Source organism: Arvicola amphibius, chromosome 12 (genome assembly GCF_903992535.2).
Source record: "Arvicola amphibius chromosome 12, mArvAmp1.2, whole genome shotgun sequence".
Lineage (NCBI taxonomy): Eukaryota > Metazoa > Chordata > Mammalia > Rodentia > Cricetidae > Arvicola > Arvicola amphibius.
Window position 1 is genome coordinate 128,784,990 of NC_052058.2, and position 24,984 is coordinate 128,809,973.

General features: G+C 40.1%; 1 protein-coding gene across 2 annotated transcripts in view; it reads right to left on the reverse strand.

Moving 5' to 3' along the window:
• Nucleotides 1-24,984, reverse strand: part of Zdhhc13 (zinc finger DHHC-type palmitoyltransferase 13) — a 42,796-nt gene that overhangs the window by 8,152 nt on the left and 9,660 nt on the right. The window contains exons 3-14 of one of the 2 annotated variants that reach the window (XM_038314031.1): nucleotides 22,974-23,096; nucleotides 21,339-21,416; nucleotides 19,647-19,791; nucleotides 18,141-18,205; nucleotides 16,006-16,168; nucleotides 15,656-15,781; nucleotides 14,303-14,436; nucleotides 10,976-11,076; nucleotides 5,588-5,712; nucleotides 4,672-4,734; nucleotides 3,965-4,058; nucleotides 2,065-2,148 (exon numbers count right to left, since the gene is read on the reverse strand). In XM_038314031.1, coding sequence (XP_038169959.1) covers nucleotides 2,065-2,148; nucleotides 3,965-4,058; nucleotides 4,672-4,734; nucleotides 5,588-5,712; nucleotides 10,976-11,076; nucleotides 14,303-14,436; nucleotides 15,656-15,781; nucleotides 16,006-16,168; nucleotides 18,141-18,205; nucleotides 19,647-19,791; nucleotides 21,339-21,416; nucleotides 22,974-23,096 — 1,301 coding nt within the window. Of the gene's footprint in view, nucleotides 1-2,064; nucleotides 2,149-3,964; nucleotides 4,059-4,671; nucleotides 4,735-5,587; nucleotides 5,713-10,975; nucleotides 11,077-14,302; nucleotides 14,437-15,655; nucleotides 15,782-16,005; nucleotides 16,169-18,140; nucleotides 18,206-19,646; nucleotides 19,792-21,338; nucleotides 21,417-22,803; nucleotides 22,943-22,973; nucleotides 23,097-24,984 lie in introns of those variants that run through there. The other variant, XM_038314032.1, reaches the window with a different exon arrangement.

Consider the following 24,984-nt stretch of genomic DNA (forward strand, 5'->3'; position numbering starts at 1 on the left):
GACTGAGGCTGTGCTGCAGCAGAAGCGGCTGGCAGTGGACATAGGAAGAGGGTGTGTGACATAATTCTAGGGATAACAAACAAATGACAAACAAAGGAGTGGGTGGCAAGGAAGGGGCATTCCTCTCTTGTTTTTTTTTTTTTTTTTTTTTTTTTTTTCCGAGACAGGGTTTCTCTGTGGCTTTGGAGCCTGTCCTGGAACTAGCTCTTGTAGACCAGGCTGGTCTCGAACTCACAGAGATCCCTCTCTTGTTAAGAGAAATGGAGCACAAGCTTGTGTTTGCTGTCTGGACAAAATGACAAATGAGACAATACCTTCATCAATGGCAAAGCATGCTCAGCTGGTCTACAGAATTTAAGACAATGTGACTCCTCAAAAACAAAACACCACAGGAAAACTGGTCAAAGTCAGAAAAAGAAAACAATGGAGGGAAAGAATAAATATGTGTCATAAAACCAACTTGAAAAGACTGAATGCGGTGGAAACTGTCGCTGTCCTTATCAACATGGTGTTGTGCTGGACCTCAACACCAAATAACGTGGCTATTTTTAGTGAAGGAGAGACGGGGTGGTGCAAAGTCTGGCTCCTTTCTGCTAGGATCAAGTCCAAGAGACAAGCTGGCCCATGGGCCAACTTAGAAGGTTTCCAAGAACAGGTTTCATTGTTGAGCCTTAGAAGGCCGCTGTCAGAGAAGTTCTGCGAAGATCTTGAAGGCTTTCTGTTACAAGGCGGTTTAAAACACTCAGGGCTGCTATGGATTTGGACAAGAACTCAGCCTGTCTGAGTCGGTCATGGCTATATTTTATAAAGCCTTCTCTAGAGAACAGACACCCACCATGTCAGGAGGAAAAGGTCTGACAGTGGCTGAAGCCTGCACTATGCCTGTGTCAGGGCACGAGGAAACCCAGCCCATACAGACTAACAACCTCCAAACAAGAAAACTCAAACACAACAGAACCTAACCCTGGCTGTTTGCAGGAGGGAAGACACACACAAAGAGCTGTCTTAGTTGCTTAGGGCTGTTGCTGCCAGCCTGCTGAGCTGAGTTTGATCCCTGAAGATCTCTGAAGGAGAGAAATGATTCCTGCAAATGTCTTCCTAACACAAATAAATAAATGTAAGACAATCCCCCTGCCCAAACCCTCTAAACTTACACAAGGAAGTGGGGATAGAAGAGAGGATGATGCAGAGAGACAGTCTGAGAGGACAGGAGTGCTAGGGCTTGGGATGTGGAGGAAAAAGGAAACACTGTGTTTCTGGTGCCGTTGACGCACAGCAACAAGCTAGGATGTTAGCGGCAACAATACGGAGGAGGACTCCAGGTGTGAAAAGATTAACAGTCAAGACCACGTCTAAATTTTCCCAGTCTTCAAAATACATAAACAACAAACAGTTAAAACCCAAAGTTCAAATAAATACATAGATAAGAAATACTAGCACTACAGGTTCTTCCCTTAGGTGAGCTCTTTCAGGGTGTGAAGAGGGTAGGTACACAATTCTTTAGAGCTCACCAAAACATTCTGTATGCTTCAGATTAAACCCTGTCCTTAACAGTCACCTCAGAATAGCCCTGCACGACACACCTAGGCATCTTAAAACATGTTACTGAAGTTATATTCTCATCCAGGACTACAGAGCAAGTGAGCCAGCATTTTCTTCCCAATTTCTCCTGGGTGACAGTTTCCCCTCTGTTCTCAATTTCAGTGTGATTCTTCTCAAACGTCCTTCAACCTCTCACCACCAGCCTCTTCTTTCTGTCTCATTTACTCCCCGCCTGCTGCTCTGCACTGGGGCGGCAGATCTCTCTTCCAGGAGGACGTGTCTACACGCGACATAACCGGTGTCTTTCTGAGCACTCAGACTCACCCAGGCACTCTCCCAAGTACGGCAGAGCTACCTCTTCCTACAGCTCTTGCAGCTTTCCAGGGTGAAAGTTTTAAAGGCCCCACTCATTCTTTCAGTAGGGGTAAGGTTTACACACTGGCCAGAGTGTGGCAGACAAGGGTTTGTAAGGAAAAGAACTGGGTACAGGTGTATGAGCTTGTAAGGAACATTTATACTTACAGACGAAAGATCCATAAATGATCCAGTCACATACCATGGAGAGAGAAAGCAAGAAGAAGATGTAATGATGATGGTTGCCAAAACCTGAGTCAGAAAGAAAGAAAACATACTTAATATTTTCCTTTCCTAATGACTCCCCAGACTACTCTTCTGTGAAATATCTTCAAAGCAAACAGAAGAAACAGGCTTGCTTTGCTTTTGAATACTACTAAACCAGACAGTTCTGATAGGACAGTCAGGTGTTTGTGTTAAATAATATTTCCCGCTGGGCAGTGGTGGTGCACACCTTTAATCCCAGCACTCAGGAGGCAGAGGCAGGCAGATCTCTGTGAGTTGAAGGTCAGCCTGGTCTACAAGAGCTAGTTCCAGGACAAGCTCCAAAGCTATAGAGAAACCCTGTCTCAAAAAACCAAAAAAGAAATAAAGAAAGAAAAAAAAAATTCCCACTAGCGTAAAAGAAGACATTCTGCATAGAGCAAAGTTAAGTAGGCAAAACCACCTTTGAACTGTCGTACAGTACTAGTGGGAGTTTAACAGGTGAAATCACATCTGGTCTCTTTCTCACGGAATGTCTTTAGGTAAGAACCTATGGGCATCAAAGACTAACTTGAAAGGGAACAGAAACAAAAAACTGAAGAGCAGCAAGTACATAACCTACCTTGGTGAACTACACAGCAAAGTGGGGGAACATGGCCTAAAAAAGGCTGTAGAAGGAAGGGGTAAGGGATTCCAGGCAACCAAAGCTCTTCCTACAATGTGTTAGCTGCTTGATGGTAGAGGTGGGAGCATTTTGGTGCTAACAACGTGTATGTTACTGTATCAGTCTCATTTTTCCTCTGAAGCAGCAATATTCAGTAGCATCTGAATGTACCCATTGCAACAAGCGACCCCTGCTTATGATTATCAGCTGTTATTACTGTAGCTAATGCCTATTGGATTTTCTGATCCTGCAGTCTCATTTATAATAACAAGAGGAGATAAGACCTCTCTTACTTCATAGGCCTGTGGTAAGCAAACAGGACTCTGCATGTGGAAACACTATCAAATGCAGTTTGGTAAACATAGGACTGCTTTCTTGCTGCCATTCAATCTGGCTGGCATAATGCCAATCATCTAGTCTTTATGAGAGAATGGGGCCTGGTAAGTTTGGGACCCCAGGAATCATCCTGCTACCTTTCACAGGAAGCAAAGAGAACATCAGAACCTATCACAGGAATCTACCTGACCTGAAGCCTCAAGTTCCTTAGGGGGATAAAAGAAAATCCCTCCTGAAATTTCTCATAGCTCCTTCTGTTATCTCTGCTCTGTCTCCCACCTGAGCACTGAAGGAGGCAGGTGAAGAAGGTTAAGGCAGGTTAAGGAGTGTGACATTTGGCCGGGCGGCAGTGGCGCACGCCTTTAATCCCAGCACTCGGGAGGCAGAGGCAGGTGGATCTCTGTGAGTTTGAGACCAGCCTGGTCTACAAGAGCTAGTTCCAGGACAGGCTCCAAAGCTACAGAGAAACCCTGTCTCGAAAAACCAAAACCAAAAAAAAAAAAAAAAAAAAAAAGAGTGTGACATTTGGAGTGGAAAATGAATAACTACAAAATAATCTCAACTGTTTACACCTTTTGCCTTGAAATGGAAATAGTATTAACAACCTCACAGATATGCTCAGATGACCAAACTGGACACCACATATGAAAGTATTTTATAAACTCTAAAATGCTATACAAATGACAGTAACTATCATCAGCAACCTGTTAATCATTTTCCAAAGTCTTAACTGTAAAGATTCTTGAGGAGGAGCTTCAAAATGGAAGCCCTGGAAAGCCTTCCGTTTCTTTTTGAGCCACACAGATAACTAAACACACTTAACTTCACCAAAGAGGTAAGTAAAAAATTAAGTCTCTTTCTCACCTATGCAGCGTCCAGTCCAGAAGCAGTGCTGATCAAACCGAGCCACACAGGAGTTGCATACGTGGCAATGCAGCGACCTTAAAGGCTTCCTTATCTGAGGGAAATCAAGAGAGGCCTAAGCAAAAACAGTCCTTGGTAACAGAGCATAAGCAAACCTTTAATCTTATGTCACAGAAGACTGGCATAAATAATCCTAAGTAGACAGCTCACTCGCACAGAAGCTCTGAGAGGCCTCACTAATATTTACTTCTGCACCTCCAGGAGGAGAGACCTGCACTCAGCAGTGACACAGTCAGCATGAGCACCGGAGTAAGAAAATGGAAACCTCAGTTCCCTTTCAGGCTCTTCCAACCATTTACTCTCTTCTTTTAAGCCTCAATTCACCTGCAAAATAGGAGGTTCCCGTTTGCATTTTGAGACGATGAGGTGCCTCTGACTTACAGTGAATTCTAACATACACTTCATGATAGGAAAAGCAAATAAAAGCACTACAGATAATTTACAAAAAGTTAACCACAGGGAGCTTCATGAGATTATAAATATTCTTTCACAGGCTCATGGCGGAAAACTGGTCTGACAGTAACACAAAATGAGAGCTAGGGAGAAAAACAGAAGTGTCTGCACATGCTATGAAGAACTGACAAACGCTTACATAAGCAACGCTACTAAGAATTATGGAACACAAAGTATTAACAGAAGAGACTCACAAGACATGATGTGCAAAATGATCTGAAGTCCAGACAGCCAGTCTCTGCGAGGGTGACGATATTCTGAAAGACACGAGTCTGGCCTTAGGGTGCGCTTGCTGGGCAGTCATGCATGGCATGCACTTCTCACAGCGTTCACTCCACTTCCAGCTTCAGAAGCAGCCAGCACCGCAATCTGGAATACTCCCCACCCAACCATTCTGTTCCTGAAATAACATGACTTTTCAAGGTGTTCTTTCAGGCAGCAGCCAAGAAATCTGACTGCATAAAAATTATACTCCCACACCGTTTACTGCCTTCTCTCAAATGGCCAGTTATAGTCTGCTAGGACAAAGAAAGAAACACACAGACACAGACACACACACACACACACACACACACACACACACCCTACTCATTAAAAAAGCAAAATTCATGGATAAACACCTAAACTTATGGCTACAAGCAGGAGGCCTGGGTCTTTCGGACAGGTCTTAGGTAGTAGAAGACAACGTTCTCCCTTACTTCTAAACCCCAGGAATAAATGCAAAGACGCCATGTTTCTGGGAACTTCATACTTGAAGAAGAAAGGGGCTATCTTCTCAGCTACTAGGAAGGAGGAACCTACTAAACTCCAGCATCATCATTCCTTCATGGAGCTAGGCATTCTAGACAAAAGGCACTAATCTAAAATTGTATTGAAGGGGGAGATCCAAGAACAAAAATCAATTCTAGAAAAGTTTGGTAGGGTGTCACTTTTACAGAAAATAGGCATTTCTAAAACTTAAGTGTAACTGTGTAGGAATCCCATTTTGATGGATCTCTCATCAGCCCACATTTACACTGTATCTGTTCAGTGGCAGGCATTATAGATGCAGCTGTACCAAAGGTCAACATGGCTGTGACTTTCAGAAAAAGACATAAAAAAAAGACTCACCACTTTTCTCTCTTCCTCAGAAGCCTTAGTGAAGCCTGGGTCCGTTGCCCAAGTCTTGTAGAAAAAATAGAGAAAGGCTATGATGCTGAAAATGAAAGCAAAATAGAAAGGGCTGCCTGCTACATGTTAAAGTCATGTTAAGGAACATACTGAGGAAAGCATCAATGTATGATGTGAGCAAATGTTATCACTGTCCCTCTGAACTTCTCTTTCATGCAACCTGCTCCCAACTTCACCATGGACACACACTATCCACCCAAAGTGGCCCTGTTCCATGTTCTAATCCTATATCAGTTTGTTTGTAGTTAGTCAAAACCATTGCTTCTTCATTATTGAAGCCCATTTTGAATACTAACAAAAGCTGCAAACATTCTGGAGACTGGGAAATATCTAGGTCTCCCAAAATTAACTCCTCAAGGTGTAACTGTGGTTTTCCTCAGATCATCTAGAAAAATATTCTCCAAACCACGTTCATAAGCCTTGGGTCAGAGATTTCAATGCACTTTCCTGTAAAGTACAGAACTGACTGCATGCGTTTCCTACCGGAGAGTTTAGTAACCTGTCCTTTTAACTGCTCTGAATTAAAAATTGCCCTTCTTGCAAAATGAGTACAAATTACACACTACTGGAAATAGGAGTAAGTTTATGCTGAAAAAGATTACAAGGACTAAAAACTGTCCACTTTAAAATGTTTTTAAAGAGGTACTTTTAAAAAACACTAAGTACTATTTTGCGACAGAGAAGAAACAAGTATGCAGTAATAAGTCAGCAAGACTGCAATGAGCCTGGCGGCGCCCAGTGTAAATGTTATTGGCTTAGCACAGTAACGATTGCCTTACAAGGTGTTACCAAGTCACCTTGTGCTAACTTCAGAACAGAAAAGGAGGCCATAAAACAGATGTTCAATTCATACTACTCAAAGTGTGGTCCACCAACTGACCAGCAATGAACTTTGAGCTGAATGCCAAGACAAGGAGTGCTCAGGCAGGAGGCTCTGAGTAGAGGCCAACCTAGGCTACAGAGGCAGTTCTAGGTTAGTCTGAGCTACTGAGTAAGACACTGTCTCAAAGATCTAACAAAAATGAAACTAAATGGGAAGAAAGTGGGAAGGGAGGGAGAGAAAGAAGGAAGAGGAACAACAAAAAAGGATGGACAGGAAGGGAAGAACATAGGCAGACAGTCAGGCAGCTAAGGTCAACTTCTGAACAGGCCACACCGACCGCACTAGACTGGCTTCATCCCACACTCAAGTCTGAGAAACACTGACCTAATCCAGAGACTAGCACAGACATGTCTGCTTCAGACAGACAGAACGAATCCTGCTGGCTGACTGTGCTAGCTAGTTTTATGTCAACTTGAGCCAGTTTAATCATTTGGAAAGAGACCCTCAATTGAGAAAGTGTCCCCACCAGACTGACCTGCCTGTGGTGCATTTTCTTGATTGATGATTGATGTGGGAGGGCCCTGCCCTCTATGGTGTTACCCAGAGGCAGGTCCTGGTGTTATAAGAAAGCAGGCTGAGCAAGACAATAAATAGCTCCCCTCCATGGCCTCTGGGAGCAGTTCCTCACCCCAGGTTCCTGCCCTGACTTCTGTGGAAGATGGACAACAAGCTAAAAGCTGAAAAAGCCCTTTCCTCCCTAAGTTGCTTTTCACCATAGTGTTCTATCAGCAATAAAAGCCATAGCCAAGACATTTAGTTTCTCACAGTTAATATATATGTGAGACTGCTTTTAAGAAAGATATAGAGGCTAGATAAATTATATGAAATGCAAGTTTAACAAAGGCTACAACCGAATGAAGAAGAACACTTTTAAATGATACACAAAATGAATTTTTATTAAAAATTAGATGCAGTTTTCCTCTAAGTCCTAATAACTTACATGTTATAGCCTCAAAAGTCCTTTGGTTCAGGCTTAGGGTAGTCCTGCAGGGTAAGTTGACTGGTGTTTCCACTATAACTTTAAGACAGGTCCTAGAAGCACCACTGGCTTCCCTCTCTCAAATAAAGGGACCTGCACTTTAATCCCTCACATGAAAGGCAAACATGTGAGGATTCCTCACTTCTGTGTTAACCATGAATACTCTCCACCACCTTACTTTATTTAAAGCAACAATTACAACATGTTCAAGACTCAACTTAGTTATCTCTCTTGTCTTTTCAGATTTGTCGAAAGACTTCACCTTTTCCTGAAATCAGGAATGCTCTCTAAGGCTTTCAGAATTTCGAATACAGTATCTGGAGATGTGTTGGCTTCCCTGGTAAGCTGGTGGCGCTACTGAAGATGCAGGGCTAAAACCTGCTCCCCTACAACATGACCACCTGGCTTCATTCCTCGGACTGTCTGTCTGTAGTCCACACTACTGCTCTCCTTTAGAGTTACCTGGCATCAGCTTATTCCAGCATTTGTTCAATACATGCATTTCTTATTGGCTTCAGAGTGACAATGTCATTCCAAATGACATCTCCCAGCATGTGAAACTGGGAGGAGTGATGCCATCTCCAGGATAGCAGCAAGGCTGCTCCTCACATACCAGTTTACTGGCCATGCTCCTGTAAATAACATGCTTGCATTACTTACCATTTTCTCAAAAAAAAAAAAAAAAAAAAAGAATTCAAGAGGGCATCATCATCAGTTGGGTCTGTACTGATCATTTTAGAGAACAGCTGTTGTCCTCTGCCTGGGGACTTAAGTCCCTGTAATACTACACCACAGCTCAGTCACCCAGTCACAGCTCAGTGTAGCCACTCAAAGTTCCCAAGTCTCTCTTCCCTCTTTTCTTCTTCTTTTCCTCTCTGTCTGGTGCTAAGTATCAAACCCAGGGGTTTTGCTGGATCTGAATTCAATGTATAGCCCAGGTCAGCCTCAAGCTTTCCATTCTCCTACCTCATCTCCCAAGCGCTGGAATCACAGGCATGCATGCATCAGCACAACAAAATCCTGATTCTCTGCTACTTGACTTAAAAACTAAGTCACACCGACGGCTGACTGAAACCACGAGGGCTTTTCACGTACCCAGATCTGACTTTAGTACAGCCAGCATCGTAAAGGAAGCACTCAGTGGTTTATCGTTTCTTTACCAAGTCCTAATTGTAGCTTGAATCATTATTAAAGTTTTCTTTCCTTTCATCCAGTCCCTCTCATAAAAGCAAACTGAACACATAAAAGAGACCAACAGAAAAAGATCACTGAGTTGTCCCTAAGACACAACATATTATTTAAAAATACCAAGTATGTAATGGGGACTCTGCATAGCCTTTAGACATCAACAGTATAGTAATTCTTGCAGCCACTCCGAGAGCTTGGTACTGTTGTCCTCAACAAACATAAACCTGAAGTCAAGTAACTTGCCCAATGATACAAAAAGAAAAGGTAATCCTTGTTAGTACAGTGGTGAGTGTCCTTGCCTATCTTGTGGGAGACTGGGGTTCAAATCCCTGATGGGGAGGAAAACCAGCCTTTACGCTGGCGCACTCTAGCGATGTATCTCAGCGAGTTTGAGGCCAGCCTTGTCTCAACAGCCAAGTAGGGCAGCTAGGACTACAAAGTGAGACCTCATCTGAAATAAACAAAACAAGAAAAAGGTCCTGAAATTCAGAAGCACGCTGCCTGATAACACCCGGGCTATAGGAAGCCCCTGGTAAATCCTAACTGGCAGCCTGAGCAAGACAAGTCTAAATATTTAGTTGAGGTCTCTACAAGCAGAAACAACAGCAAATCCACAGGGCAGTTCCAGCAGCATGTAGCGTTCATCCTGGAAAACACTACCCTTGGGTGAAGTGTGCCACCTACTGGTTCACATGATTTCACAGCAGTATGGTCAAGGTGGTGCTTCAAGGTTCAGCATGTGACATATTCCATCGTGTTCATCCTGACATCCCCAGATTCTATCTAGTATGAAAATCCATTCCCCTTCACAAATATCAAGTAGTTCTTAGTTACAGTTAAGTGAGAATTTCTGCAAATGAGGTTAATAGATTACACTAGAATTATATGTTTTGCTAATTTTTGATTCTGCAAAACCAAAATAATCTGATGTGCAAAATCTGGAATAACTGAAATTGCTTATGTTTAAAAAATTATTTTTAAACCACCATTTCAAAAATTGCTCACTAACACAAAAGTATGAATTATTCCTTTTTAGTATAATGCCCACTGTCCTAGCATCTAAGAGCACTGGGTCATCTGTGAATGATGTGGCAGAAACTATGCTGTCCTAAGTGGTGATACGAAAGCCAGTGTTAATTAAAACCCTCATCAAGTCAGTAATTACAAGACAAAGGTTAGAGGTAATTCTTTCAAAAGCCCAGCTACATCTATGGTATTTATGCTTTTCATTTAGGTTAAAGGAAAACAAAGCATGTTAGAAATAATGAAACACCATTTAAGGAGAAACATGGCATAATGGCTGTAGACCTATGCGCTCTGAGAACTCATGCCCACCCCATTTATTCCTGTGCGAAAGATTCTTAAATTTCCCTTTTGCATTACCTCGATAAGTACCCTCTTCTATCCTTTCAAAAATATTACCAGAAAGAAACACAGACACAGAAAGTAAGGCAATAAACTAAAAAGCACATTTCTTCCCCCCACACTTCCTCTTTCCCTGGCACGTAAGCAGTATTAAAATGGTTTCACAGGGAGGAGTGAAGGAAGTCTGTAAAGAGACAGAAGCCTGGACATGTTTACAATGTTAAAAATGGATATCATTCAAAGAGCAACCCCTCTTCAGGTTTTAGGTGGCTGAATCTGGTCACCATCAAGAGGACCTGGGTCCCTGTCTTCATGGAATAAACATACTCACGAGACAGAAGATCTATTTGAAACCACACGAGTAGGCCATGAAGGAATAACGTGGGCCACAACTTAAAAATTTTTTTTAAGAGGACCAAGGACGAAGCATGGTAAAGCACACGAGGGGTAGTTTTCTGAGATCTGCTTCATGCCCATTCAAAGCGCACTTAATGTTGCTGAGAATCCCTGCCTAAGCCACTAGCTCTGAATTTCTCAGCATTACTGAAGAAGCCATATTCCCCAATCTCCAGAAGACTTATTCATCAACGTAACTGCTGACTGAGTTAAAAGAACCATCTGACCTTGAAGTATCTCAAAACACCAACACGTTGTTATGGGCCCAGGTAAAACAGTATGTATTCTATTGCCATTCTCCGGGAAGGAAGGATACTGGAGACTAATATCCGCATAGCACCAAGCAGATTTAACAGAAACAACTATATTCAACATTAAGCTCAGTCAAAATTAGTATGTGAGTGCAGACACAAGTTGTAGTCTCTAGATTTTTTTCTAATATCTAAAGTGCTAATAATGGCATTACTGATTTTGAAAGTAAAATGTGGTATGTGTTTCATTTAAGCTTAAAGGATATCAGGAAAGAATAGGACGAACCAAGTCATAAATATCCAAAAAATGGAACTTAGCAGAAAGACTGTTGGTAAGTACACAAGGTTCTTATAGCCAACCAAAAACCTGGAAAAAAAGTAAACATTAGGTGTTAGTGAAGTAAGGAATTGGTGTGGTTTCTTGTCAATTCAGTTCTAACTCCCCAACAATAAGTTGCCCCTGTTTATATGTCAGTTCAATCTTTCACATGAGAAAATTGTACGATAACCTTCCAAAAGCACACATTCCAGTTCTTCTAAACTATTTCATAATTATTTCATTTATAACAATACATTTTCAGTGAATATTCGGTATTTCTATTGCAATACTGTATTTTTTCATGTAATTTTGAAATATACCAAGACACAGACATGAAATACATGGAAATTCACCTTCGTGTCTGAGCAAGTTTTTTTTTAAATAAAAAATCCAAGTTTATTCTTTTTTTAAAAGATTTATTTATTATGTATACAAGATGCTGCCTCTATGTACGCCCGCACGCCAGAGGAGGGTGCCAGACCTCATTACAGATGGTTGTGAGCCACCATGTGGTTGCTGGGAATTGAAGTCAGGACCTCTGGAAGAGTAACCAGTGCTCTTAACCTCTGAGCCATCTCTCCAGCCCTAAGCAAGCTTTTGTCAAGTGGGCAGCCCTATGCTTATAAAACAGCAGGTGTACAAGCTGACACATGAACTAGCGTGAGGAGTAGTCACAACGTGAAAATACACATCAGCTAGAATGTCACCATGGCACTAACAATCTCGGTCCTAGAACAGGTAGCTAATGCTATTGTGTAATTTGTTTAAAAGGTGACTACTGTAGTTTCAAAAGTAAAACATAAAAACATATATCAAATATACGCTTGAAACATCAAGTTCAATATAGTTATCTTATAAACAAATATACTTTACTTAGATACATCTTAGAATTTCTACTGGAAATGGCTAGTGGTGGGTTAAACAAAGGGGGAGAGGTGGAAGCAAGGGCTGGTAACTGAGGCCTATGACAGAAACATCTGAAATTTTGTTTAGTTAAAAGGAAAAAAAAATGCCACAATGACCACAGCCATAATTATGATAAAAGCCTGTCTGAGAAGAACCAAAGACCTCAACCTCTGGCACCAGGCATATGCCTGGTAAAAATGGAATCTACTGTAACCTCCATGTCTGCACTAAGATTTTACGGGGATAAGATAAACCAGTAATAAAACAGCGCAATGAACTGCCAGATCCACAGACTTGTTATTTCTGACAGGTGACACAGAAGTCTGGACCAAGAAGAAATCGCCCCTCAAGCCAAGTAACAACAGAAGCGTGCGGCTGCTAGCTGCGTAAAACATAAACTCTAGAGGAATAACGAGAAAACTAAGGCAGTGGACCAACCTGTCGCGTGCATTTGACTCCTATCTGAAATGTATACCCATGACAATCATAGCGGCTGAAGATATCAAACCAAAGATATTCACACAATTATTTTTTAATAATTTGGATTTTAATAAACATTCAAATAATTAAACAAAATGTTCCTGTTGTGAGTATGAATTGCTAGGTAAGCCCTTGCTGCGTCTTAAAAAAAAAATCTAGGGACTGATTCCTGCTAGTGTGGCATAAAGTGTATGCAAACATCCAGTGAAAAATGAGTATTTTTAGGTCATGTTTTCTGAATCAGACAATTTTAGGTATTTTGCTATATTTTAGAAATTTGAGCTTTCACATTTAAATTCTAGTTTGTTTCCATCTAACTATCCTGGTCTTTAGGTGGCTAAGTAAAGATTCCTGTAACACTGACTTTCTTATGACAGAAAGTAGTGCATGCTTATTCTAGAACGTGCAGGCAGCAAAAGGTCTTGGACAGGCACATCAGTCTCAGCTGGCAGGCTGCACTGTCTTCCAGTTCTTTCCTATGGATCCTTATCTTTACAGCTTGTCTCATTCAGAGAATGATACGTTCAGCAGCAGAGACAAGCTTCTACTTTTGTGGGCTTTACATTATAGGGAGGTGCTAGGAAGACTTATGGGGTTGCTGCAGACCTGTGTCAGGACAGCCTCACATGGGGTGGGGTCTGAACCCAGGTCCGAGGGACACCAGCAAGACTCAGAGAACAAGCTTGTGTTCCAGAAGCAGAAAGAAGGTGCAGGGCAGTGTGGGGATGGACAAGGGATGAAAGCAGCAGGGAGGGAATCTGGTCTGGTTTTTTTTTTTGAGCATAACAGTTAAGTTTTTTTTTTTTTTTTTTTTTTTGGTTTTTCGAGACAGGGTTTCTCTGTAGCTTTGGAGCCTGTCCTGGAACTAGCTCTTGTAGACCAGGTTGGTCTCGAACTCACAGAGATCCGCCTGCCTCTGCCTCCCGAGTGCTGGGATTAAAGGCGTGCGCCACCGCTGCCCGGCTACAACAGTTAAGTTTTAAGGGAGATTTTTAACAAGATAACCAGGCAGAAATGGATCTGCCTTGACTGTTAAGTGGGGGCAACCTGTAGGGATGAAGGCAGGAGAACAGCTGGGAGGCTTGGCATGAATTCTTTATGAAGGGCTAAATGTTAGGACTGAAGGCAAGGGGAGAGTAAAGGATGCAAGGAACTCAAGGATGACACCCCCATCTGTGTGAGAATTGACACCTTGCCAATAAGGTGGGGAATGGGGAAAGAGACTGGGATGTGACATGACTGATTACAAGTACAGATAGAGTACCAGACAATGTTCTGAGCATTTACATGCATTAGTCATGAAGTGGGCATCATCACAATTATCTTCACTTATAAATCAAGAAACTGAGGCACAGAGAGGAAGAACAGATTGTTTTAGATCAGATTGCTATGCGTTAAAACCGAATCTGGATCCAGGCAATGACTGACTCACCAGTACAATCCTGCATATTTCTCTGTGGGTTATTTTTAAAGAGAACTACAATGTATTTACTTTCATTATCTCTCCCCCCCCCCCATTATATTAAGGTTGCTTCAACTAAAACCATCACGTGGAAAAATAATTAGTATAAAATGAATTTAGGAGCTAAAAGATAAAAAAAATGTGAAAAATGGGTAAAATGATTCATAAAATGGCAACAGAACTTTATCACTGACAAACTGAATGATACAGTGTGTGACCCACAATATTTATATTTCACCAACTGTCTGCTTTCAGCCAAAAGCTATACCACCAAATCTCGTTCTTCCTACCATCCTGAGGATGTTGTCACATGATTCAGTAATATTTATAGTTCAACATCAATCTGAGATTCCAGTTGACTTAGAACAGAAATAGACAATTATGTTGAAGTGCAATAAACAGCCTTGCAAAGACTAATATACACACCTTGGAAACAGAGATGTCAGAAAAAACAAAGCTACCAGAAGACATCCTTTTAAAAGCCAAGAATCTGAATTGAAGTCCAGGATGTATCCAACGGCCCACAGGGTAACCACAGAGAGTATCAGCAGCAGGAAGAGCTATTGAGAGATTAGAGTTTAGAACTGTGGATCACACCTCCTAACAAGAATTAGTTCAGTACAAGAACTGCTTCCTAAGTACAAAACAAACAACTTAACCAAACTAGCAGATTTTCTTCAAATAGTTGTCAAATTAAAAAATATGATTGATTTACACACCTTAGAGATAATCTTATAAATTTTGCTTAATGACATTTTCCTTTTTCCTCAAAAATGGCATGTTTAAAAGGAAAGTGATAATAAAAATTAAAAGTTTCAAAAATAATTGATTGGGATGGGCCAAACAGGTGATTTAGTTTAATAATCGAGATGGTCTACGCTGGAAAGAAATTTGGGTGCAGTAAAGATGCAAATATCACTTAAGGGACGGATGAATAGGTAGAAAAGTTTTGTAGGACAGAATCTTGGCATCTCTACTCCTAAGAAGTTGGAGAGTAACAGTCCCTTTCTTCACCCCAACTGAAAACTAAGCATAGTACTCACAGGGATTTTCTATGTAAAAATCTTGCATCTGTTAGTCAGAATTATCCTGCAATTATAATTACTAATATTGCTTGAAAAGACACTATCATATTTGAGAAAAAAATTAATCAACCCAATACCCATTTTTATCATCGTGAGTTATATTCACAACTATGGCTTAGTTTTCTTAGGCATTTGAAAGAAAGCTGAAGTTCCTAAACCACTTTTTACTGTTTAGCTTACTTTAAGTTCAGAGAAGAATTGTTAAGTTAAAAAAAGTTATTTTCAGTAGGAAAATAAATCTACATAAAGACGAATGGGGCTGGACTAATGTGGCCATCAGTGACATGACGAGGTCATGTTCTAGTGACAAACTGACAGCAGGACCAGCCAGAAGCACATCACCATGGATATGGGGTATGACTAACAGCACACACTACCTAAGGACATCAGAAGGTTTAGTCACAGGTGGGCAGGAGCAGGAGCCCAGTTCTGAGACCTCACATTGCAAATGTCTACTAGACACTGAACTGGGGGGTCAAGCCTCTAAGAATCAAGCCCATTTTGCATTTCAATTCATTCCTTAAGTAATTAGCAAATATCCATCAGGTAACATAGTTTGGGTGCCATCCACCTGAGAATGTTATGGCAAAGATGTCATTAGCAGATCCATAGCAATACAATCAAAGTTTAATCTCCAGCCTCTTCTGTGGCCCTAGAAACGAAAACTAACAAAAACTTTCATCACACAGAATACCTCGCATTTATGTAGCCATCTCCAAAGTCTAAACTTTTTGTTCACTCTCCTCTTGGCTTCTGTTTTCAGCATGTGAATAATGAGCTGGTTTTTATTTTGTACAGCCATATCAAGAGGTGTTTCTCCCTTAAAAAAATCAATTATATTTTTATTTTTTGATATAGTACAGGTAATAAAACACTTTTTCATTAGATTCATATATTCAACACATTTATTCTAAGTGTAGATATTATTGTTAATATTTATATTGTGGTATCTAAAATCCAAATGAATAGCTACCAATGCATTAAATATCCTCCATCTTTGGCTGAAGAGATACTGAACTAGAAAAAGCAAACACCAGGTCATACCTTAGCATTTCGGATGTCCAGGCTAGAACCAGCTTCCAATAGCTTATCAACTGCACTGACATTTCCTGATGCAACTGCCCAATGAAGCGCAGTGTTCTGATGTGTTTTGTCAACAACACTGAGAGAAGGATTAAACTTTAAAAGAAATCCAGTTGGTTCTGGCCTGTGTCAAGACAATAAAAGCATTAGTAGAGAGGAAGATGTGAGGAGAAAAGGCAAATAGAGAAATTTTAAGGTAGTGTATCAAGTAACAAGTAGGCATTCTGAAGAACAAGAATATTGGCAGCTGTACAAGTATCTTTTCCTCTTAAAAAAAGGAGCTATTTTTATTTATGTTTAGGTGTGTATATACATATATGTGCAAGCCAGAGGAAGCCAGAGAAGGGTGTCTGATTCCCTGGAGCTGGAGTTGCAGGCAGCTGTAAACCAGTGAGTTCTAAGCCAGAACTCTGGTCTGGTCTTCTGTAAGAGCAGCAAGGGCTCTTAGGCATGGAGCCATCTCTCCAGTCCCAAATGTCTTTTACTTAAATACTCTGATTCAGAATTACATGCTCATGCTTGGAGTAAATGATAAACTTGATAACCTCACGATCTAAATTAAGCCTTAGGCTGCCATAGCATGTGCAAACAGTAATAGCAAACGACCAGTTCTGTTCTAGTTACTAGCAGAGAAGATCAAACAAACAAGACATCTTAAATGGCAGCCTGCTGTATCAATGATATAATTTGGTTAGCAATTCAGAGGGTAAGGAAAATTCTCTTCATGTTTTTGTTCTATTTAGTGATTAGTATTTTTAAAACTGTCAATTTAACCTTGGCTACTATTAAATGGTGTACAATCGAACACTAATTACATGTCTTACTTGAGCAGATAAACTAAAAGCTACCTTTACACTCTCTTTCTATCACCTACTAGGGAAAACAGGCGCAAACATAGGCTGGATACTCCTTTCCCAAAATACTTGGGACCAGAAAGGTATCTTGTATTTTCTTTTTGCTGCTCATCCTTAAGGAATAGTGGGTATTTTAGGATATCCATGAGTCCTTAAGGATATGCAGCAAATCTAAACTGAAATTCATTTGCTTCATATACATCTTATATATAGTCTAAAGTTATATTTTTTAATGATTCTTTGCATTATGTATAGTATAATCAGGTATCATGTTCTCTAAATAATTCAGATTTTGAACATTTAGGACTTAGAATTCCAAGATTAGTAATGTTCAACTTATACAGACATTATATTGTCTAAAGAAAAAGATTTTAAACATTTAGGACTTAGGATTCTGAGATTAGGAATGCTCACCTTTTATTTCCTAAAATATTAGTACATTTAGAAAGTGATAAGCTAAGCCAGTCAGTGGTGGTGCATGTCTTTATTTCCAGCACTTGGGAGGCAGAGGTAGGCAGATTTCTGAATTCAAGCCAGCCTGGTCTACATAGTGAGTTGTAAGACAACTAGGGCTACAAAGAGAAACCCTGTCTCAAAACATACATACATGCAAATAAATGAAAAAGAAAGTGACAATCAAGCAAGCAATTCAATGAAGTATCTTTTTCTTTTTCTCTCCTTTTTAATCATCAATACTTTCCCTTCTTTCAGGAGAGCTACCTAGTAAAAATAAGATCTGACTTTAACTACTCTATTAGCTCTAACAACATTTCTAGTCAAATGCCACCTGTGGCTCCACTGCTACCTAAAAAGAAGACCAGAAGAATGGTCCTCTAACAAGGCCAGCTACAGCAAGAGCTGTGTTGAGGATAAGCAGACCCGGGGATTCAGTACAATGCTGGAAACAAATTGATAAGGAGAAAACTATAACATGCATGTGTGTACAGGAATAATGATAGCTGGACCACATGGTGGGCATTAAATAAATGTGTTTATGAATATGTATCCGATCACATCCTGTAACAGACTCTTGTCACAACTCTGTAAACTTTCAAACTTTTCATCAAAGCTACCAAGAGAAAACAATGTCCTTCAATGGTGCATTTTAAGTATAGACAGTCATGACCATGTGTAAAATCTTCAGCATGTACTAGCAACTCACAGACCAAGATACTTGAGATTATATGTACAGAAAACCTATAAGGACCAAGAAGCAGAATGAAGGGATCCAGTAACACTCACCCAATGACTTTGTAAGCTGATAGCATGAGAGGCGTCTGGCCATTGACATCTGTCATATTCACACTCTAGTCAAAAGGAATCAATTAACAAAACTGTGAATACAGTATAAAAAGTTGCATTTCTTAGTAAATAAATACTTTAACACATTCAGCCCATCACTGCTCTACAAAAATGGTTCAAATATCATTTAAGTTAGAAACAAAAAAGAGGTTGTTTTTACAGGGTAAAAACCCATAGAAGGCAGGCTGGAGAGATGGCTCAGAGGTCAAGAGCATTGCCTGCTCTTCCAAAGGTCCTGAGTTCAATTCCCAGCAACCACATGGTGGCTCACAACCATCTGAAATGAGATCTGGTGCCCTCATCTGGCCTGCAGGCATACACGCAGACAGAATATTGTATACATAATAAATAAATAAAAAAAACCAAGGGAGAATCTGAATATATGATATAGTGTTCTATGATGCAAAAGGAAGAGAGGACAGCTGACAGTCACCATCAAATATGACACAGAGATCTAAATGACATATGATTTAAACCTTAACACATGGATTTACGCTAACATTCATCCAATAAGTGAATTACCTATCTTCAGAGTCACTTTTTTTTTGTTTTTTTGTACTTGCTTCAAACAGTTAATCAAGAAAAATTCAAAACTCTATATTTTCTGGAAGAGAAGGAAAAGGGAACTCATATCCCAGTAAGGACACACAGTCCTTTCACACACACAGTGGCTCTCATTACATCGAAGAGTCTAAAGTACTAAGGGTTCTCAAGGCCCTGGAGAACCAGAACTTGGGAAGAAGCACAAAGGTCTCCCCCTCCTACATCTTCCCAATATGAAGCACAGGAGGAGGCTATAATTATTCTACTTCCCTGGGCTGTCTGAGAGAAAGTGCTTATAGAGGGAGAATAATCAATCCAATGGCATCTGTGCAAACACGCTTTCATTCCAGACAAGACTGCTAACACATAAACCACCTTGCTGTCAGAGAGCACACTCCATCCAGCAAACACAGCTCACAGCGAAGCTCCCACTGCTGACAGCCTATAATTTAACCTGTGCTCTGAAGGACATCATTTTCGTGGAATTACTCAGATAACAATAAATAAGATGCACACATTCAAATTGGCCTCCCATTTGAGTCCAAATAATGAAAGCAAACGATGATCTGACTACCATTTCTACACTCAAGCAAAAGAAAAATACAGGGTTTGAGGTCATGTTTCTGAAAAACCCTGAAAATTAGTGGTCTCGTCAGAAAAACTATTACAAGCTTACAAGTTTCAGAAACATTAAATGATGCTGAGCTAAAATAACCTGTCTTTCCCCCTTAATGTAGTCAAAAAACCCAGTGCTGAACAGCTAGGTTGGCTTACCAAGGTTAATTCTGAGTATATGAACATCCATTAACTTATAGTTTAAAAGTCAGAATAGACTAGGGCCAATAACCTTCCCGATACCTTCAGATCACACTACCTGGAATATAGGAACATTTCAAAACATACCTGTCCCTTCGAGATGAGATACGCTATGATCGGCATGTGCTGAAACAGGACAGCCAGATGAATGCTGCTGAATCCCTCACCATCAATGAGAGTGGGGTCTGCACCATGCTGGAGTAATAATATGACCATAGGCAAATGCCCTTGTCTGTAAATAGAAAAATTCTAAATGTACTGCGTTTTGGAGAAGAAGAATTAATGCAGAAAAAAAAATATCCAGGAAGAAGCTACATGTCTAAGACATAAGGGATTCTGGATGGATGAAAGAATGCTCTCCAATAGGAAGATGTTTTAAATACTGGCAGTTGTACATTTTTATTTATGTTTAAGTGTGTATATACATGTGTGTACAAGCCAGAGAAGGCCAGAGAAGGGTGTCTGATTCCCTGGAGCTGGAGTTGCAGGCAGCTGTAAACCAGTGAGTTCTAAGCCAGAACTCTGGTCTGGTCTTCTGTAAGAGCAGCAGGGGCTCTTAGGCACTAAACCATCTCTCCAGCCCCAAATATCTTTTACTTAAATACTCCAGATTCAGAATTACATGATCATGCTCGGGGCAAATGATAAACTTGATAACCTTACAATTTAAATCAAATGTTATGCTGCTAAAGCATGTGTAAACAATAGCAGCAAATGACTAATGCCAACAATGGAACTTTAAAACCTGCAGTTTCAGAAACTAAAACATAATCATAGGCTAGAAATATAATATAATTATCAGTGTAATTGTGAAAATGTTAAGAACCATATATGTCTATAAACCATATTAAAAACCATATATATATATAAAGAGCCATATATGTATATGATACACACATGAATACACACACACACACACACACACACACACACATATGTACATATATCTCCAAATGTAACTCATTTTCATGTAAACTAACAACATCAGCAGCTTGAAGCAGAAAAGTAACCCTTGGGTTCTTCAAAACTCTTGCCTGTGGAGAACAGATCCAGTGCTCTGCTTTGCAGTAACAACTAACTGTTCACTTCAGTTCCAACCTCACCAACCAGAGTGGTCAGGCAGACAGACTTATTCCCTCAGCGTCATAGGATCAGGGGCTCACACAGCAAACGGGGAGGCTAGATATCATAACTGTCACAGTCAGCCAGCCTGCTCAAGATCATCATGCATCAACTTCAAAGGCGTTTACCCATTTGATCTTAAATATACTTTACTTCTATTCTGTGAAGAAATCAATCTCTTTATTTTATTTATTTATTTATTTTTGTGTTTTCAAGACAGGGTTTCTCTGTGTAGCCCTGGCTGACCAGAAACTCACTCTCACTCTGTAGACCACGCTGGCCCTGAACTCAGGGGATCCATCTGCCTCTGCCTATTGAGTGCTGGGAATAAAAGCCTGCACCACTACTGACTGGCAAAATCAATCTGAAAGGCTGGAGAGTGAGTTTATAGTTGAAGTACTGCTTTAATTCACACAAACCGAATAGAAGAGATGTTCATTCCAGTTTCAAAACAGAAATTCTAATACATTTGAGTCTGATAACCATACTGCAGCACAGGGTCAAACACTAAACAACTCTTCTGGAAACACTAAAACAGTACTTCATTTTGAAAAGAGTGAACAAAAGAAAAGAAAACCATTCTCCTGCCTGCAGCTGAGGTTGACACCTGCCCCCACAAGCCACACAGCTTAACGTCAGCTTGGAAAGACATCTTACCGGATGGCCCAGTGAAGAGGAGTTGAATTTAAATCACCACCCAACTGATCTATCACAGCACCTTTGGAAATATAAAACCTGTTAAAAGCAACGACAATAAGACATGAAACTTAAGATTCATACTGAGAAAGAAAAGTCCTTCCTCTATTTCCCCACCCGCCCAAGACAAGGTCTCATGTATCCCAGCTGGGCCTCAAATTCACTACGTTCTAAAGATGATCTGAACTAACTTCTGATCCTCCTGTCTCCATGTCCTGGGGGCTGGGATTAGAGGTGTGCATCATCACATCCAGTTTGCATGTGACACTGGGATCCAACCCAGGGCTCTGTGTCTGCTAGGCAAGTACTCTACCAACTCAGTCTAACTTTTTCTCAGCACTATGTTATAAAAGAGAAATTAAATTAGAGTAACTCTCCTGAAGGGCCCAAATCTACAGAATTCTCAAAAATATGTAGGACAGCAGCAGACAAATCTCTGGTGAAACACTAGTACATGTATAATTATTTCTGCTATAAATAGCATTCCCCTATCACCCACATAGTTACAACACATAGTAACTTCCCTGAACATCTTAATGACTATAGTACTCTTATAGCTTCAAAAGTAGAAAGAGAACGGTGAGATTTTATCATTTTTAGCAGTTCAAAATTAGAAGTAGCATGTGAGAAGGAATTTTTAAAGTAGCAAAAAATTGAATTTAAAATCATTTTAGACAAATTGGAAATGTTTAGATAAATTATGAATGTTCTATTTTTGAGAACACAGGATATGAAATATTGTTACATTGAACCTATAATGTAATAAGAACAATATTCATCTCTAGTTTAGAAAAGTTTATTTTCTTGCTTCAAAGATATGCTCTATATATCACATTATCTAAAGAATATACGTCTGTCGGTATGATTTGTTAGAAGATTTTAAACGAATAAAGTTAGTTCTTTAGGCTGCAAGGATTTTATACATATAGGCCTCTGATAAACATGTACACTCAAATACTCACTACCCACTGCCATTTACACACTAAGTAGAAACTGTTAGGAAGCTCCACCCAGCCCCTCTCCTCCCATTCCAGACCCTGTCCGTCCCTGAGAAAGTCCACATATGGTGGCTCCATCCCCAGAGGGCATCTAAAGCCCCCTCCTCGTGGTTTCCCCTCTGGGTTTCTGTTCTTCCCCTGGGATCACTTGGGATTGCTTTGCTCAGATGAAAAACCTTTCACAAACAATAGGTAGGTAGCAGAGCATTCTTTATAAAGAACTATATAAACCATTCCATGCTCACTTCAAATGTATTCCACATTTAACTTTTCTCAAAGTTTAATTCTCTACCTATCTATTCCTCCTGCTGCTAGAACACAAAACGTTTCAATGCTTCTTCTAGAATTAGATGCAGCTTCTCTTCTGAGACTGATGTAATGCTATTCCTTTTTTTTTTTTTTCCAAAAACACATCTGCTTTTACTTACTAGCCTTTATCTTTATGATGGTCCTCTTCAACTCTATAGTAAGACTGCATACTCCAGGTATTCATTTACAATAGAAGACCATAGGTGGCCCAACTCATACAAAAAAACAAGACAAGAGTGAGATCTAGAACCACAAAGACCAGTTTACACACGCACACACCCCATCTTACTTTACAAGCTCCAGTCTGTTGTTAATGGCAGCCCAGTGAAGAAGAGACACATTTTCTCTGTCTGGTTGTCTGACATCATATCCTGCTTCTACCAACTCTTTACATCGTTCAAAAATTCCGTATCTTAAATAAGAAAAAGAAAAGCATAGTTAATACATTATAACAATTTTATGTGTAAAATTTCTTCCCTTCATCATGACCTTTGTTTTTTATTTTTATTTATTTATTTTTTTAAATCTACACAACTCTCTAATCAACATGGAAATACAAAGTTCTTCAATATCCTTAGAGGAATCCTCGCAGATGCCAACATCTGTGCATATTTAAGTCTTTTACATAAACAGTGTCATATATATAAAATGCATATTTTCCTACATACTTAAGTCAATTATAGGTTACTTACACAATATAGATGCCATGTAAACAGCTATCATACCATATTGTATAGGTGACCAAGACGAAGCTCTAAAATTTTATGAATGTACAGTACGAGTGCTGGTGCAGTATTTCTTGAAAACATTTTGAACTCAAGATTGGTTGAAACTATGCTTGCTTAACTCCACAATGGAGAATTCTTTGATATGGTCCAACTCTAATTAATGCACGAAGGGAACATAATGCAAAGCCAAAGTAAGCTCAGTGTATGAACTGATGGATTAATCCATGTGGAGCTGAAACAGACTTTCTTAAACTTTAGTGCTCACACCTGCCCCCTTCAATAATTGCACTGTTCCCACTCATCTTGAATCAGATGTTTTTAAGTGCTGCTTCCTCCTAAAGGAACATCCTTCTGTCCACTTTGCTTTTCCGCCTGTAGGCTGACAGAGGACAGTGGAGCAGCCAACATACAAGACCTCTTTTTGAGCACGGCTAAAGACCATGGTGACTTTACAGCATCCTCCTGACTTATCTCTGAAGCAAAGAACACTATGCAACTACCTCACAATGCAGACAAAACCCTAAGAGCAAACTTGGAATGGAATAAATTCAACAAGAAATGGCCAAAATGTAGATCTAGACAAGGAGGGAATGAGGAGTCCTTCCTGGAGAAACTAAAAGATGATAGACAGGCTGTATTTTAAGAAAGGGGGGCATTCTGGACAGGAGAAACAGCATGTATAAAAACTGAGATGTGAAATATTATACAGATGTTCAATGAAACAGAAGCAACTCAGCAATGCTGAGCACAAACAATGCAGAAGAGAAGAAAGAGGAGTAGAAAGGGCAAGAAACAAGACCACTCAAGGTAGAAGATAAGACTCTACAGTTCAGTGGGAAACCAAGAGAGTAACTTGAAAAGAAAAGTCCCGGGAATTTAAGTTTTAAGAACAATCAGAGAGCAACAAAGGGGTGATGGCAGACAACAGAAATGGAAAAGGTGCATCTAGGAGATATTCAACCTATTGAAGTATTTCTTTTAATATTTTCATAAATTCAAAAATCATTCATTAGCAACTCTGCTCCCTCTGCCTCTGTTTCTCTGTAGCTCTGGATGTCCAGGAACTTGCTCTGCAGGCCAGACTGGCCTTGAGCTTAGAGATTCACCTGCCTCTGCCTCCCGAGTGCTGAGATTAAAGGCGTGCACCACCACCTGCACAATATTTCTTTCCAACAGAAACTAAGCACAGCATATATCTTTGGCACTTTCTCTGAAACTCATTTCTATCTAGAAGAACCTGAAAATGTCAACAGGCTCTCAGAGGTCAAAAATCAAATCAACTGGCAAATGATCTCACTTTTCTACACTGTTAAATGAAAATGTTTCTGTTTGATAAAAATGTGCACAAGCCTTCACAGCATTTTAAAGAGCGGAGGCACATGTATGTCAATACCAAATGAGAACAATATGTGGAAGCGTCTGATAATGGCACAGCGTCACAGTTGTATGCTTCATCTTTTGAAGGTCACCTTGGTTATTTTACTGGAAGAGAATATTCCTTTTATTTGAGAAACATCGTTGGTAGTTTAGAACGCCTGTCTCTCTGCTCATTTCTCCTTCCAAAACAACTAA